A 15,893-nucleotide genomic window follows, 5' to 3' on the forward strand; every position below is an offset into this window, starting at 1 on the left:
TTGAAAACCTCACTTCTAACTAATTTCATGTTCATAGGCCTCATTCATCTTCCCTCTCGTTCCCGCAAGCGCACAATTATAAATACAATATTATTTTTTTTACTCTTATTGTTTTGGAATAGCTTTTTGAAGTCAGTTGTTTTTTTTTTTTAATTTTTGATTTTCAGTGAATCTGAAGTACACTAACAAGTAATTTGTATAAATATGTGTAGACCTACAAAATTTTACAATGTAGCAATGAACACAAGCACATTGCAATTTGATTACAGACAGTTAGAAATTCTGCGGCAGATCGCACCGTTACTATAAGTCGTTAAGGAGTTCCATTGATCATCATATTCAACAACGACAATTACTTGACCATAACGACGATACGGTAGGTGACTTAAATATCCGGATAGCATAAAAAAGATTCAGCCCAGTATCGTTAATTTGCTCCTAAGAATTGATGAGTTCCGTTACTTTGTCATGGATTCCATAATCAGAACCGACTCAAACTCTCACTAAACTACCTTTGAATATATTCTTTCCAATAAAAAAAAGAATCATCGAAATCGGTTGGCGGTATATTGAGTTATTCGTACATTTGTCGCACACACACTTATAGCAAATATAAGACATCATGGATGCCACTATCAGATCGGCACCAAATTACAATGGGACCACACGGGAAGCACCAGGTGTCAAATAAAAAGTGTTAGAGAGATTATCGAAATTAGTTCACCCAGTCGAAAGTTCTGAGGTAACAAACATAAAAATTGACGACGAATTGAGAACCTCCTCCTTTTTTAAAGTGGGATAAAAAGACATTCAACAAAATGTATGTAAGACATACACACATAAACTAACACACATAAATTAAATATTAATAAACATTTAATAAAATTTTTGAGTTTTTATATAAGACGCGAAGAATTCTTTCCCTAACTTTGCACCTACCAGGATCCGAATCGGGAATGCCTAGCTAAAGGCTTGGGTCACTAATAATTTAAGTGTTGCATTCAACTTAAAATTTTAATCTGAGATTTGCGAAGAATTACACTATTCTAGCTACGTTACTTAAGATTTGAAAGATCAAAGCACAACCCGTGCTTTGATGCCAAAACTGTGAATCAGTGATTTATAATAAGAATATCAATTAAAAGTTAGACTACATTCTAACTAACCTAACGTCTCAAGAAGCAACAGAAAACAACAAATTTTCATTCCATTACTATTCAAAATAAAGTACATAGTTGCAAAACGGTAATATTTGTAATAAGTTTCAGTTCGCAAACCAAGTAAAGACAGCGTCGGATAAGCGCCCTTAAACGTTCCATAATTAAATCTGTCGTAATATTATTAAACACGTCTACGAATCAACGCCCGCGGCTTCAGGGGTCGTCGTTAAAGACGCTCCTTGTTGTAAAATGGCTAAAGTTCGCAATGAGTCCATTATAAATCAAACGACGCCTCGCAGGCTTGTCCTGAGGATCGGCGCTCTAAACCACACAGCGTTCAACTTTCCCTCCTTAATGCCCACAAATTAAGATAAAAATGAGGGTAGTACCTGCTTTAAGATAACAAGATAATGAGCGACTTAATACAAAGTTTGCCGTTTAACTTCTACATCCTATTGATGGATGATAAATTATTTTTAAGTTATTATAATAATATCATTTATTTAAAGCCACATATAGCCAATATAATGATAGTAAAATCTTATTTATTTAAACTTATAAATTCATAATAGTCTCCTTATGCCCAATTGCCAAAATCGATAGATCCTCTGTCGCCAATTGTGGTCAATGTAATAACCTCACTACACACATATTGAAAATGAATTTCGAAACTCTCAACAAATTCAATCCTTATCAAATGAACATTTATATGTAAAGTTTTATTAAAACATTAAGAAAGTTTGAGTAAAAATTGTTCGAAAGCTTAAAATGCACAAATCTTAGCAAGATGTCGTACTTTTGTAGTAGAGGTATTTCGTGAGCATAATATTAAAATATGGACTCCATCTTATTCTAGTGCAGCCTTCGTTCTCGTTAAGCTTGGTGGCAATCTGGGACCTGTCTTCATATTAATCTCTTTTATTTATTTACACTGTACATATGTACAAAGAATTAAAACGCGTGTAATTGTATACGCGTGTGTGTACTTTTTACATAAGAATTTAGCGAACTATATATTTCACATTATTCATGAAGTAAACGGAGAGTTAGTCGTAACATGCATATATAGGCCTTATAAGGAAAAATGAAAAAGGAAATCAAAAAACTGGCAATAAAATCTAAAAAATTTAAAGATTATAACAATCTACAACAAAATCCACATTAATGGTCCTCTCACGATAAGATTAATAGTTTTTGAGTGATTGTGCCTTAAAGAAAAAGTTTCCACCGTGTTTTTCATTTTAAAAGTAAATTCTACGAAAACGGCATTTATCTATATATACGTAAGAGATTTCCACGTATATAGTCTCTCATCACGATATCTCTGGAACCATTAGAGCTAAAGACTTGAAATTTGATAGGAATTATCTTTTCACCGAGTAGAGGTCAGCTACGAACGGATTTTCCGAAATTCCATCCGCAAGAGTTTTTTTTATTATGAACAGAACAACGTCTGTCGAGTCAGCTACTATTATTATAATAGCGTATGGGTGATATAATCGCATCGCATTGCGAAATATAAGTTGCAATTTGATTGCGAGTCATAAAATATGACGTCTCGCTCAGCCCTAATTCGTTTAGGACCAGCAGACGAATGAAATTAGTTAGCGGCGACCGCTATTTGAAATATCATATTTGCATCTGCCGGCTTCATTACACGCTGTGTCGTTCATTAGGAGAGGCGTTGTATTTATACATTTCTATATCACTTTATTTAACTTTTACGAATGTAGTTTTATGATTTGGTGGATTCCACCACAAGGCTTTATAAGATTATATCATAATTTGCTTGCATTTTCTACATAAGGAACTATAAGCTACTCAAAACACATTATTGTATCTTTAAGCCTCTGTGAGAGGAACGTATTACGATGTGCCATAATATGTCATTATTATGCGCTGTTGTAACTCTCGTTATAATATCAGTACTATAGGCAGATAATTCTGTAACTTAGCCATTTACATTAAAAACTAGAATTCCTGCGAAGATTCCTCCAATAGAAGAAGTTCGTCGAAGATTCGTTGAATAGAACAGAATCACACATTAAAATTTTGAGCGATGGAAAAGGCGACATGCCATTGAATATGGGCCGCTACCGGACTGGGTCCGATGATTCGGCCGGACTAAATAAATAAAAAGCTAGCTACGGCCACACAGTGATGTAGTATTGGGAAGTTGGGCCTAGCAGCAATGGCCTTTAGGATGCTGTTGTAGCTGGTACGATAGCGCTGCAGGAGGGAAACTGCTTCTTTACGCATAATGGCCTAAAAGTCGTTTGTGTGCGTCTGCGGACATTTAGAGGCGCTACAGCGCCACGGCAGCTTCAATAGCATCCTGTGTTGGTATTGTTATATTGAACACGCAAGGATTGTAGGCCCCATGCGTATATGTCACCCACAGTCCACAGTCCGCCGGTATAGAAGGACTAACAGAACGCTTTAAATAAAGTTACTTTCATGTGTGCAGTGCACCGTTCGAATCTGCGGGCAAGCATATTGCCCCTTACCGCCATTGCCCTGCATTCTCGTTCAATATCCTCGTCATCCCCTAGGTAGCTCGTAACAATATTACCGAAACATTTAAATTTCTCAACGACTTTCAGAGCTACACCGTCGAGACATACGGGTGACATGGCGTGCCCGTTGCTTTGGTGCCTTAAAAGATATTAAACATTAACCGTGTGACATTGAGTGTCAATAAAAAATGCACAGCACACAAAAACGCCACCAAAGAGGATGTAAATACTACGTAATAAGGAAGAAATTTAGTGTAGTATGAAACGTGCAGTGATGTGACATAAGTTTGAAATAGTAGAAATTACAGTATTTCGATTGGCGACGAAGTATAATCCGGCTAAGTTTAAAAGCGAACAGTTGCTTAAAATGTTGTGGATTTTAGCTATCACCGTGTTTTACAAAATTATCAATCTGTCAATGAGTGCACGTTTCATACAATCGGGCTGAACGCCACTTCCAAGTTCCAACAGGTAATTGGTTGGAAGCGGACGTCTCCCAGTGCAGTGCTACAGACACTGAAAATTAATCATTTCACTGATTAGGCAAACATAAACCGATCGTTATGAATATCACAATAACAAACGTAATGCAATAAAATCGTCTGTCAATCTACGAAAGAATTTTTATATTAAAAGGTATCATTACTCCAGTTAAAATGTTAATCTAGTCATAATAGCGTCGAAGTATTTATTTAGTATTTTACTCCGCTCAAATTTTATCAAGCAAAGTGCGCATTAACGTGGGTCGAGAAATTAGGGAACGCCTCGAGATTCGTGTGAAGTTAAACGCTCAGGTTCAACACTCAAAGCTTATCTCTAAACCGCTTGTAAAATTTGGATTTAACTCAACCCTTAACAAAAGTAACTTATCTTCGAAAGCAGTTATTATTTTAATCGCAAAACTTATCCTATTCAATTAGTTTTTATTGAAACACTGTCTTACTATTATTTTTGAAATAGATAAGTTATACGATCATTTATATGTATTCGTCCTAAGATATATTTTATGAAAATAAGGGACAAGACGAGCAGGACGTTCAGTTGATGTTAATTGATACGCCCTGAATATTACAATCCAATGCCGCTCAGGATTCTTGAAAAACATAAAGATTCTGAGCGGCAATACAATTGTGTTCGTCACCTTGAGACATAAGATGTTAAGTCTCATTTGCCCATGTAATTTCACTTGCTACGGAGCTCTTCAGACCAAAACACAATAATATTTACACATTACTGATTCATAGACGCTGTTGTGGTACCTATAACCTAGCCGGCATCCTGTGCAAAGGAGCCTCCCACTGATAGATTTATGATAAGAGTAAGATTGGAATAATGCAATAAAATGAATATAACATAAAATTTATTATGTCTGTAATATTCTCAAATAATAAATATATTTGTGATATAAATTTAACGTATCTTATTCAGGGTAATATAACACACTACCCCTATAGATAAAATCCATCAAAATGTTAACATATTTAACTTATTCACTTAAAACCAACTTAATATTATTCAACACCCTATTTTTAGCCCCAAAAGAGTCAATTTCTCATTACCTATCGTTTGCCAGTAATTGTTTTATTATTTCCAATGTTATTAGGAAAGATTGAAATCTAATAAGAAGAAATTTATAGTCTTAGATAATTTATACGCCTAGATAGAGCCTCTTGCTCTTACACAACGCATGACATCAGGCCAGGTTTATTACTTTAGTGTGCGTGACAAACTACGTATTACAATCGCGATACAAATTTCACTTTGTTTTAGTGAGCGTTTTGAAAATAAAAGTATGTCACAGTCTTTCGAGACGTAAAAATTATTTAAGTTTCGAGACATCCACTGCTACTCTTAAATTAGTAAAATATTTATAGTGTTGTCTAGATTTTAACTAACTTAAGTACTCATTTATTTTTTTTAATGGAATAGGAGGACAAACGAGCGTACGGGTCACCTGGTGTTAAGTGATCACCGCCGCCCACACTCTCCTGTAACACCAGAGGAATCACAAGAGCGTTGCCAGCCTTTAAGGAAGGTGTACGCGCTTTTCTTGAAGGTACCCATGTCGTATCGTCCCGGAAACACCGCACAAGGAAGCTCATTCCACAGCTTCGTGGTACGAGGAAGAAAGCTCCTTGAAAACCGCACTGTGAAGGACCGCCACACATCCAGATGGTGGGGATGATATCGTAACTTGTGGCGTGTCGTGCGAAGGTGAAATTCGGCGGCAGGAATCAGGTTGAACAGCTCTTCGGAACACTGATAACCCATGATAAATGCGGTAGAAGACACACAATGAAGCGACGTCTCTACGCAACGCCAAGTGATCCAGCCGTTCGAAGAGTACTGGGTCCCCGACAATTCAAGCTGCTCTGCGTTGCACGCGGTCAAATGGATCAAGCTGATACTGGGGTGCACCAGACCAGAGATGACAGCAATACTCCATGTGAGGCCGGACCTGCGCTTTGTAGAGCGTTAGAATGTGGACTGGCTTGAAGTATTGCCGTGCTCTATTTATGACGCCCAGTTTCTTTGAAGCCAGTTTGGCTTTGCCCTCCAGATGGCCACGGAATTGGCAATTGCTCGAGATTTCGAGACCCAGTATTCCGATACTAGGCGAGGCTTTAAGGGAAGTGTTCTCGAAGAGCGGTGATACGGCAAATGGGGTTTTTTTAGTGGTAAACGCGCAAACTTGAGTCTTCTGGGGGTTAAATTGGACAAGGTTCAACTTACCCTATTCCGCGACCTTCTCGAGAGAGGACTCGATAGAAGACACAAGTTTCTCCCGGCACTGGTCGACGTTTTCCCGAGAGAGACCTGCATGGCCCGTGTATACGGCATCACCAGTGCTGTCGTCTGCATAGCAATGCATGTTGGCGGTGTCCAACATATCATTGATATGCAGAAGAAACAGCGTGGGAGATACATACGAGAAGATCGCCAGTCGACCGACCATGGCGAAAGCCGTACTGCCGGTCGTTGATCAACTAGTGACCCTCAAGGTATACCAAGAGCTGGCGGTTAATTATGCTCTCCATGATTTTATTTTGGAGAGTAGGGAGGTAATAGCAATAGGCCTGTAGTTTGCCGGATCCGAACTGTCTCCTTTTTTTGGGATCGGATGGACAAGGGCTGACTTCCATCAATCAGGGACTACGCCTTTTGAATAAGAGTGTCGGAATAAACGCGTTAGCACCGGCGTCACCGGCACACGTTCTAAGCACGATTGGAGAAATGCCATCCGGCCCGCTCGACTTCCTGACGTCCAACGAAAACAGAGCTCGCCTAACAGTTTTCTGTCGGAACTGTATTTCAGGCATGGAGCTCTGACACCACGGGATGGTCGGCGGTGTTTTTCCGTTGTCGTCAAGAGTCGAGTTGGAGGCAAAAACAGTGCACAGGAGATCGGCTTTCTCTTTTGCCGTATGGGCCAGGGTGTCATTCCTCACGTGCAACGGCGGCATGGACGGCTGGTTGAAGTTACCAAGAGCAGCTTTCGACAACGACCAGAACTTGCGTGTTTCAACTGGAAAGCTGCTCGCCAATTTTGACGACGTGCTTCGATTTCGCACGGACGTTTTGCCGCTTAAAAAATCTGGAGGCACGGTTATATTTCCTCTTCAGAACTTTGCAATTCGGATCCTTTGAGCCCAGCGCCGCAACCCAAGTTCGATACGCCTGTTTTTTGCAGGCAGATGCTGCTTTAACTGACGCATCGAACCAGGGCTGTGATCTGCCACCGATCAGTACTACAGAGCATGGTATAAAAATATCCATACCCTGCAGTATCACATCGGCTAATGCAACGGCGCTGGCACTAGGATCATCCGAAGGGAAACAAACCCTGCCCCAAGGGTAGGATGCAAAAAAGGAACGCATCCTATCCCAATCTGCTGACTTGTAGTGCCAAACGCGGCGGTTCGCTGGTGGTCTGCGACGTTGGCGTCGGATAGGCACTACACTCCTGACCAGGCAATGGTCGGACGTTCCGAGAGGGGCGTCGACAGAGACCTGGTAACCATCGGGATGTGTAGTCAGCAGAAGATCTAATAAGGACGGCATGTGGCTATCCACATCCGGGAGCCGCGTCAGCGACTCAACCAATTGGGACAGACCGTACGCCAATGCAAAATTATGCACAGATCGCCCTGCATAGTCTGTGGTATGTGATCCAAGCCATTCGGCATTGTGCCCGTTGAAATCACCCAAGACTACGGTTTCAGCGGAGGGGATCTGAGCAAGCACGTCATCAAATGCCGCTTGAATGCAGCTCATGAGGTGATCCGTTTCTGCGTTACCACTATGGGACCTGTAGACACACGCATAGATGCGGACGCGGTCCTCTAAATCTACGCGGAGCCAGTGAGTAGACAGGCCCCAACCCTCAAAATTGCCGAGACGGCGACAGCAGATATCCTTCCTAACGTACACACATACCCCGACATGAGGCATTAAATTATGCTCAATTTTGTACCCGGGGTACGTTAAATATGACGTATTGCTAGGTCGAGATATCTGCGTCTCCGTAAGGAAACACAAGGCCGGCTGCGCCGTCTCAAGGTAGTGGTGGACGGCGTTTAAGTTGGAGTGAATTCCCCGGATGTTACAAAAGTCCACATTAAGCGTGGAGCGGGGTGGCCGTGGTGTTGCTGCCCTGATCAATACATCAAACATAAAAAAAATGCGATGAAATCCCCACAGTTTATGATAAGTGCATAAATAAATACACATAAGTCTTGCAATAAGTTTAAGGTGACTTAAATAACTAGTCACCTCAAGAAACGAGCGTGTCGCATGGACCAGCTATCACCTGATACGCCATATTTAATTAAAGGAAGGTAACGACGCGCACCATAATACACTAAGCCATAATACTCAACAATATGTAGATAAATCATAGTACAGAAGCAACTAGATTCCTAATCAATATCCATCACTAATGTATTCAAAACATTGTTCAAGCGATACGATATGCAGGTTCGCTTTCCAATGTGGAATATACAGGATGTTATCTTTAAGTGTGACCAGGCTGGTATTCCGTTACTGTTACAGATATCAAAATACTTTGAATTGATATCGAAATGATATCAATAACTATTTAAATATCAAACGAACGGTATCCTAAATTTTTAACCGACTTTAAAAAGGAGGTTCACAATTCGATCGATATTTTTTTTTATATATGTACACCGATTACGCTGAGATTTATTATCGTATTTACGTAATTCTTCCTTTAATAATAAAATTATCCCATTATTAATCCCATAAAAAAATTACATAGTTTGGCCCAGTAGTTTACATTTTATGACCATTTATTATGAAAATTTTTGTTTACGTGGATGATGTAATTGTTTTTAAGTACCGTTTTTAAGGAGTTTTCATTCAGGTTGATTGTATATTATTATTAAACAGTTAATTAACTGACACTATAAAGTTAAAAATATTGAACAATCTCATACATTTGGTATCATAAGGTCATTTACGCACAACAAGGACTTCGAACATCTGCTTTAAATACAAAATTTTGTGCTTACTAAGAAATAAATATTATTTAAATAAATGATATTTTTAATACTTTTTAGGTTAATAAAAGGTTTCCTTCAATATCCTTTACAGTTTCTTTTAATAACCTATTAAAATAAGGAAATTAAAACCTTTCTACTTATCTCATACTAAATATATGGGAAGTGCTTAATATCAAAATTTTGGATACATCTCGTTTGATTTAAAAAAAAGTTATTGATGTCATTTTACTGATTAGGTAATACTTTCACAAAGTCAAAGGCAAGTCAAATAAACTTAATGTAAAAATTACTAACTTAAAATAAAGCGCTTTTGAATATATCTTTAAAATTACTTAATCTACCATATGTTCGAATAAAAAGTTGAGCTCGTGTGAAGAACATAGAAGAAACTCAACGGCCATTCTTTTCAATCAAATAGATTATTTAACAATGGGTGTAATGTACAAAACAAATAAGTTTTTAAGGTGCTAATATATGAATCGTGTTTAAATAATATAAATTATCTCATAAAAAGTAATAGCGAATAAACTTATTGATAACACCCTGTATACCACAGTTAGTTGTGATTACAAACTCAATCTGTGCAGTTTAGACTGCAGACTGACACACGCCACAACTGATTTGATTAGACGGCTAGCCACAATTACCTAGATCAGATTTACATTACCGACACTCGACTACACGTTGCCAAGACACCGTCTGGCGTTTCTTTGATTAATTGCACGCCACGTCAACGAGTCAGAATAAAATCTCCATTTGCCTATCCTCTCTTGTCTGGTTTTCTTGTGAAATTATTTTCACGTTCATTTGTTACATTCAAATTCAAATATTTTTATTCAAAATAGGATGTGACATCACTTATTAAAAGTCAAAAAAACTACCACCCATTCCAAAATGAATGCCTCAGGCCTGACAAGAGCGGGCGCAACAAACTCAGCGGGCTCTTTGTTTCATTAAAAAAAATGTTTACAAAGTAACATTGTACAATTAAACTTATTATTTAATAGCCTGAGGGCGGTCGCTCCATTCCCAATTTGTGGTATCATTAAGAAAGTCATTTATGTTATAGCCTTTACTACACTTTTACAAACGTTTTTTAACAATTCTTTTGAATAAGAACACCGCTATCCCAAGAAATCGCCGAAATAGCACATAATTGAAACCATTTCTAAACGATTTTTATTAAGCTTTTATTTTTCCAAAGAATTAATTATATGTCTACAGAATATGAGAAGAAAATTCATTATTTCTTTACATTTCTAACTTTTACAGTTGCAGCCATGTGAATCATTCAATCTAGATAAAAATTTGTATTTTCTAGACTTCTACATTGAATCTAGATATTTGTTTTTCAAATTTTATTTGTGTGTCAATCCTAGAAGTAAGGGTAAGTAATCACTTTAAAAACATAACATTTTGTTTAGATTTACAAGAGCGACATCTCAAGTCAATTTCCTAATATGCAAATATTGGGGTTGAGCAGGTTATCAACTGTAAAGTATATCCTGTAGATCAAGCCACAACCTGAGAGTTGAACTAACCAAACAGAATTTTATAATGAGGCGGTACTCGAACGGTTAGCTCAGTTGGTTAGAGCACCGGCACGGAACGGAGGTCGTGGGTTCGAATCCCGCATCGTTAATAAAATTTTGTTTCTCAAATTTTATTAGTGTAAAAATTTGTAAGAAAAATTATTTACTATTTAAAATGATATAGTTTTGTTTCCTCAAGGCCGTTGGCTCGGTCCCCAGCCTTAAGCCTTGTTTGATAACTCGGGCCAGGTTACGACTAAAAGTCAGGTCGTAGTCATTAAGGAGGTTCCTGTTCCATTGCATAATAAAATGACCAAAGTTTCCACAAGTCCATTATAAATTAGACGGCGGTTGGGCGTCGGTCTTGTCGTTTGAGATACGAAGGATGTGACCCTCGGCTAACAAATTTCTCCTATATTAGTGCTTCAATCTTGATAAAAATTAGCCAAGATTTAATGCGCTTCCGAGTTAGCTAATTATATTCAAGTGCTTTAACTTTTGAATAGAAAATTTTGTAAGGCGTTTTGAGCGATTTTTGGCAGAGAAATGTTTTGTGAGTGCATTACTCCGATTTGCTGTGAGTGATATGAAAATAAAGATAAGTTATATTAAGTTATATAACGTTAAATATATTCGGCCTTACAAATACCTTGAAATAAAGTAATACCTGAGAATAAACCAAGAATATTTACAAAAAGACATTTCGTTTATGATTGTTGTGCATTTTTCATTATTTTGGAATGATTAGGGAATAATTTCACACGAGTTGCTTTATTTACCAGTATGAAAGTACTAGCATTCATATTGTTAAATACAATATTTATTTATTTCGCTATCGTACACAAAAATGATAATTTATATAAGATACAAAAAAATTGCACTTATTATACAAATTATTTTACATTAAAAAGTTTATCTCTGAGAAAAAAATGGAATTCGACAAATCCGAGTTCTGTGCTAACGTACAAATATCCAACCTCTTTCTTTTTGAAGTCGGTTGGAAATGATTGTAAGCAATTTTCATACATTCAAAAACCATTATGTCGATTTAGCAACAGCTGTTCACAGTGAAAATACAATATTAATATGATGTTTTTAAGAACCGTCGATTCTTTAATTTCCGTTACGTCACTCGACAATATTTGAAAAACGATTGGAAATCGTGGAAGTTACGGGACGACAATTATTTTTTGACACTCGTGTTTTTACTTTTTCATTGTCTACAATGAGTTTGATGATTATGTTCAGGTTTTGATCGGAAATTAAATAAACAGGAAAATTTCACGGACTTAAGAGATAAATGCTGAAAATAAAAGTGGATACTTACAATTTTACTACTATAATACTACGTGTTTTATATCCTCATCGTATTCATCATCAGCCGGAAGACGTCCACTGCTGGACAAAGGCCTCCCCCAAAGAACTCCACAACGATCGGTCCTGCGCTGTCCTCATCCAACGTATTCCGGCGATCTTGACCAGACGGTCCATCTTGTGGGGGGCCTACTAACACTGCGTCTTCCAGTACGTGGTCGCCATTCGAGGACTTTACTACCCCAACGGCCATTTGTCCGTCGAACTACGTGCCCTGCCTACTGCCACTTTAGTATCGCAATAATTTGGGCTATGTCGGTGACTTTGGTTCTCAAAAAGTTATATAAAGATTATAAATAGCAAGAAAACTTAATTTTACATTTTTAATTTAATGACATAGATATTCTGAATTTTGTAAGTTCTCTTGCGCACCGATGATTTGCGTCACCACTGGGATACAATATTTGATATTAGTATATTCAATATGTCGCACATTAATATTAATTAATATTTTATTACTACCAGCCTTACATTCTGGAGTAGGAACTTATCCGGTCGAGTCTTCCCGTTCGTACAATCTTCGTAAGACGGCAGCGTCACTCTCCCACATAAAAATCCTCTTAGATTTAATGATCTAAGCCCCACAACCCAACACTCGACCCTAGCCGCTATTCGACTTATGAAATTTTACGGGGATATACTCATATGTAGCGTCACCTGAACGTATGTAAGGTATTCACGCGAAGTCTGCAAAATTAAAAGACGTCGTAGTTAGTGAAAATAGTGAGCTTGAATAGAATATATATTCAATAATTTCACTATAATCACAACTATATACAAGTATCACTAAATGATTTATAACAATAGGGCAGTCGGCAGTCTTTTATAAGACAAATATTGACAGTATTTGTTTTTCAGGTAGCATGGATGCACTTCGAGCAATCAGCCATTCTGACAGTTCACAACCACGTCATAACCCGCAACCCCCGCGTCAGTGTGACGCATGACAAGCACCGCACGTGGTTCCTGCATATCTCGGACGTGCGCGAGGAAGACCGGGGACGATACATGTGTCAGATCAACACGGTCACCGCGAAAACACAGTTCGGATATTTACACGTCGTTGGTATGTATACAAGCAGTTATACAGGATGTCCCAAGAAAATTATCTTACATATTCTAGATGTAACATTCAATTGAAAGAGGACTTAATTTTAATTTAAACTGCATTGTCAACTTTTAAATAATTACCTAATTGCACCGAGAATCTAACCCGTTACATAAGAAAGAAAATACCGTATAGCTGTATCATACGGATGAAAGCCTTCATCATAAGGCTTATTTTCGCTACATGCGAAGAAAATGAGTTTTTATATTTTTTATTTTAAATCTGCAATTTATTTTATCAAATGCTCAAAATGAGTCCGATTCTGTGGAATACAAAGTCACACTGTTTTGATTATTTCACTTTCTGTCCCTTTTTGACCATGCTATGGTGAATATTTAGACTAATACGTCTAAGTGCAAAGTACCACTCGCATCACGTTGACGTCTGGCATTCCACAACCGCGCGTTTTACAAGAAATGTCTTGCCTCGCACAGCCACTTTGTGGAATGAATTACCGGCTGCGGTTTTCCCAAACCGATACGACTTAGGAACCTTCAAGAAATGAGCATACTCCCACCTTAAAGGCCGGCAACGCATCTCTTGACACCTGATGTTACGGATGTCCATGGGCGGTTGCCTCTCCCCATCCCGTGAGCCTCTTGCCGTTTGCCCCTTCTTATATAAAAAAAAGTTGCTTGTGCCCCGTGGACACTTTTATATTGGTTCTTAAAAACTAAATTTTTTACGTACCACCAAAAAAACAATCTAATGGGGTTAGGTTTGGGGATCGCGGCAGCATTTGTCCTTTTGTCCTGCATGCAGGAAGAACTCGGTTCAACCAGGCAATTATGTCAAAATCTATAAAAAAAGTCTTCTTTCAGTAAAATTTATTTTATCTACTATAATTATATAAGGTACTTCCTATCCATGCGGTGCATAGCCGTGGGACACCCTGTAGAGCGTGGCGGTTCAATTCATATTTTGCTTTTGGATATAAATAAAAAGGGAAAGATCCTGTTCAATATAATATTTTTTTATTTGTGTCAGTCTGGTTTCTGGCCTGAAAAGGCTTCAACGACTTTGATGGTATTGTTATTGGCAGAGCGATCTCGTTACAAAATGGATTAATTAAAAATTAATCCATGAAATTGTAAGCAAAATCGCTCGTATTTATTGATATGTAATGATATTACTTTGGATCTCTTTTCGAAAAGATGTTTTTTTAAATTTCACAAATCTTAATAAGTGTTTGAAATATTTGCGAAAAACCAAACCCCTTTTTTAATGTATTTGTTTTTTTATCTATTCAAAATAAAATGTTATCTCATTCATATTATTCTAAGACTGCTGAAAAAATTTGCACAGTAAATAAAGCTCTTAATTAGACTATAACACTATAATTTTTATAATTATGCTTTGTTTGCAATAATCTCCGAAAGGGCTTAGCCAATAGGGATGAAGTTTTGGTTATTAATGTATTATTTAATTGGGTCACATATAAAAAGATGATGTCCAATATAATTATTTTGGAAACCTCCCATTTGAATTTTTGGTCTAAAGCCCATTTATAAAAGTAACTAAATTAGCTTTTTTACAAATACTAGACAGTAATAACAACCTCCTATAGTATGTTGCGTGAGGTGTGAACGAGAACACATTATTGGTAATACCGCTCAACTCTCCTATATCCTATCACATAGTGTTTCTTGAATGGAAAACATTCTTTTTTTTAATGAAAATAAGGAACGAGACGAGCATTACGTTCAGCTGATGGTAATTCATAACCGACCGAAAAGACCGAAACAAAGTAATGCTTACACATTATTATACCAGAGGAATCACAGGAGCGTTGCCGGCCTTTAAGGAAGGAAGGTTTTGTATTAATTATATATTATCATTTTATAATAATTTTCCAATTTTTTAAGTTACAATAGAATTAATTACAGATATCAAAAAAGATTATATTTATCATATCTTAGTAGTTTTCATGATTTCTCAAAATCTTTAACGTCTATAAAGTTTATAAATGTCTGATTATTAGTGTAAACATATATCTCTTTTTATTTACAATGTTGAGAGCAAAATATCGAGTACTTATGTTGCGACTTCTGCTATTAACTAATTAGGTGATTCTTCTCCGTTCACTTGAGTTCCATTTACAGATTGGACTAGAACTTTCCGTCGCAAAAGTTTGTATCTTAAGTTATTGATGTTTACAGTGCCCCCTTCTATCGACGACTCGTTGAGTTCGAGCGACGTTATCGTGAGAGAGGGCGCCAATGTCACTCTGAGCTGTCGGGCTAATGGCTCTCCTAAGCCCACCATAAAATGGAAACGGGATGACAACTCAAAAATCTCCATTAGCAAGGGACATTCTGGTTAGATTTCATTAATTTACGTATATAATTATCTATTCCTAATGACGTTTTTATTGATCAATAATATATTTATTCAAAGAAAACAAATCCTTTAACTGTATTTATCTACACCCACGCTTTAAACACTTTATTAAAGATTATAAACAGTTAGCTTATTGCCAACATTAAAACACCCACTGACCTTATAACCATTACATCATCCAAACGAGTGTTGTAATGAAATTCAGTACAACATAACATCATCCGTTTTCATTACAACACTCGTTTTGATGGACTGGCTTTTTTAATGTTTGCAGTAAGCTAAATTTTTCCGAATCTTATCATCTTATCGTTATAGAGGATTCATCTTATCGTTATAGA

The 15,893-nt window shown here is 37.2% G+C and overlaps 1 protein-coding gene across 1 annotated transcript in view; it reads left to right on the forward strand.

Annotated features, from left to right (window-relative positions):
* LOC126966324 (lachesin-like) overlaps window positions 1–15,893 on the forward strand; it is a 186,506-nt gene that overhangs the window by 150,592 nt on the left and 20,021 nt on the right. Inside the window, exons 3-4 of the mRNA XM_050810314.1 lie at window positions 12,966–13,173; window positions 15,375–15,533. Of these exons, the coding sequence (XP_050666271.1) occupies window positions 12,966–13,173; window positions 15,375–15,533 (367 nt within the window). The remainder of the gene's footprint in view (window positions 1–12,965; window positions 13,174–15,374; window positions 15,534–15,893) is intronic.

Source organism: Leptidea sinapis, chromosome 10 (assembly GCF_905404315.1).
Source record: "Leptidea sinapis chromosome 10, ilLepSina1.1, whole genome shotgun sequence".
Classification (NCBI taxonomy): Eukaryota; Metazoa; Arthropoda; class Insecta; order Lepidoptera; family Pieridae; genus Leptidea; species Leptidea sinapis.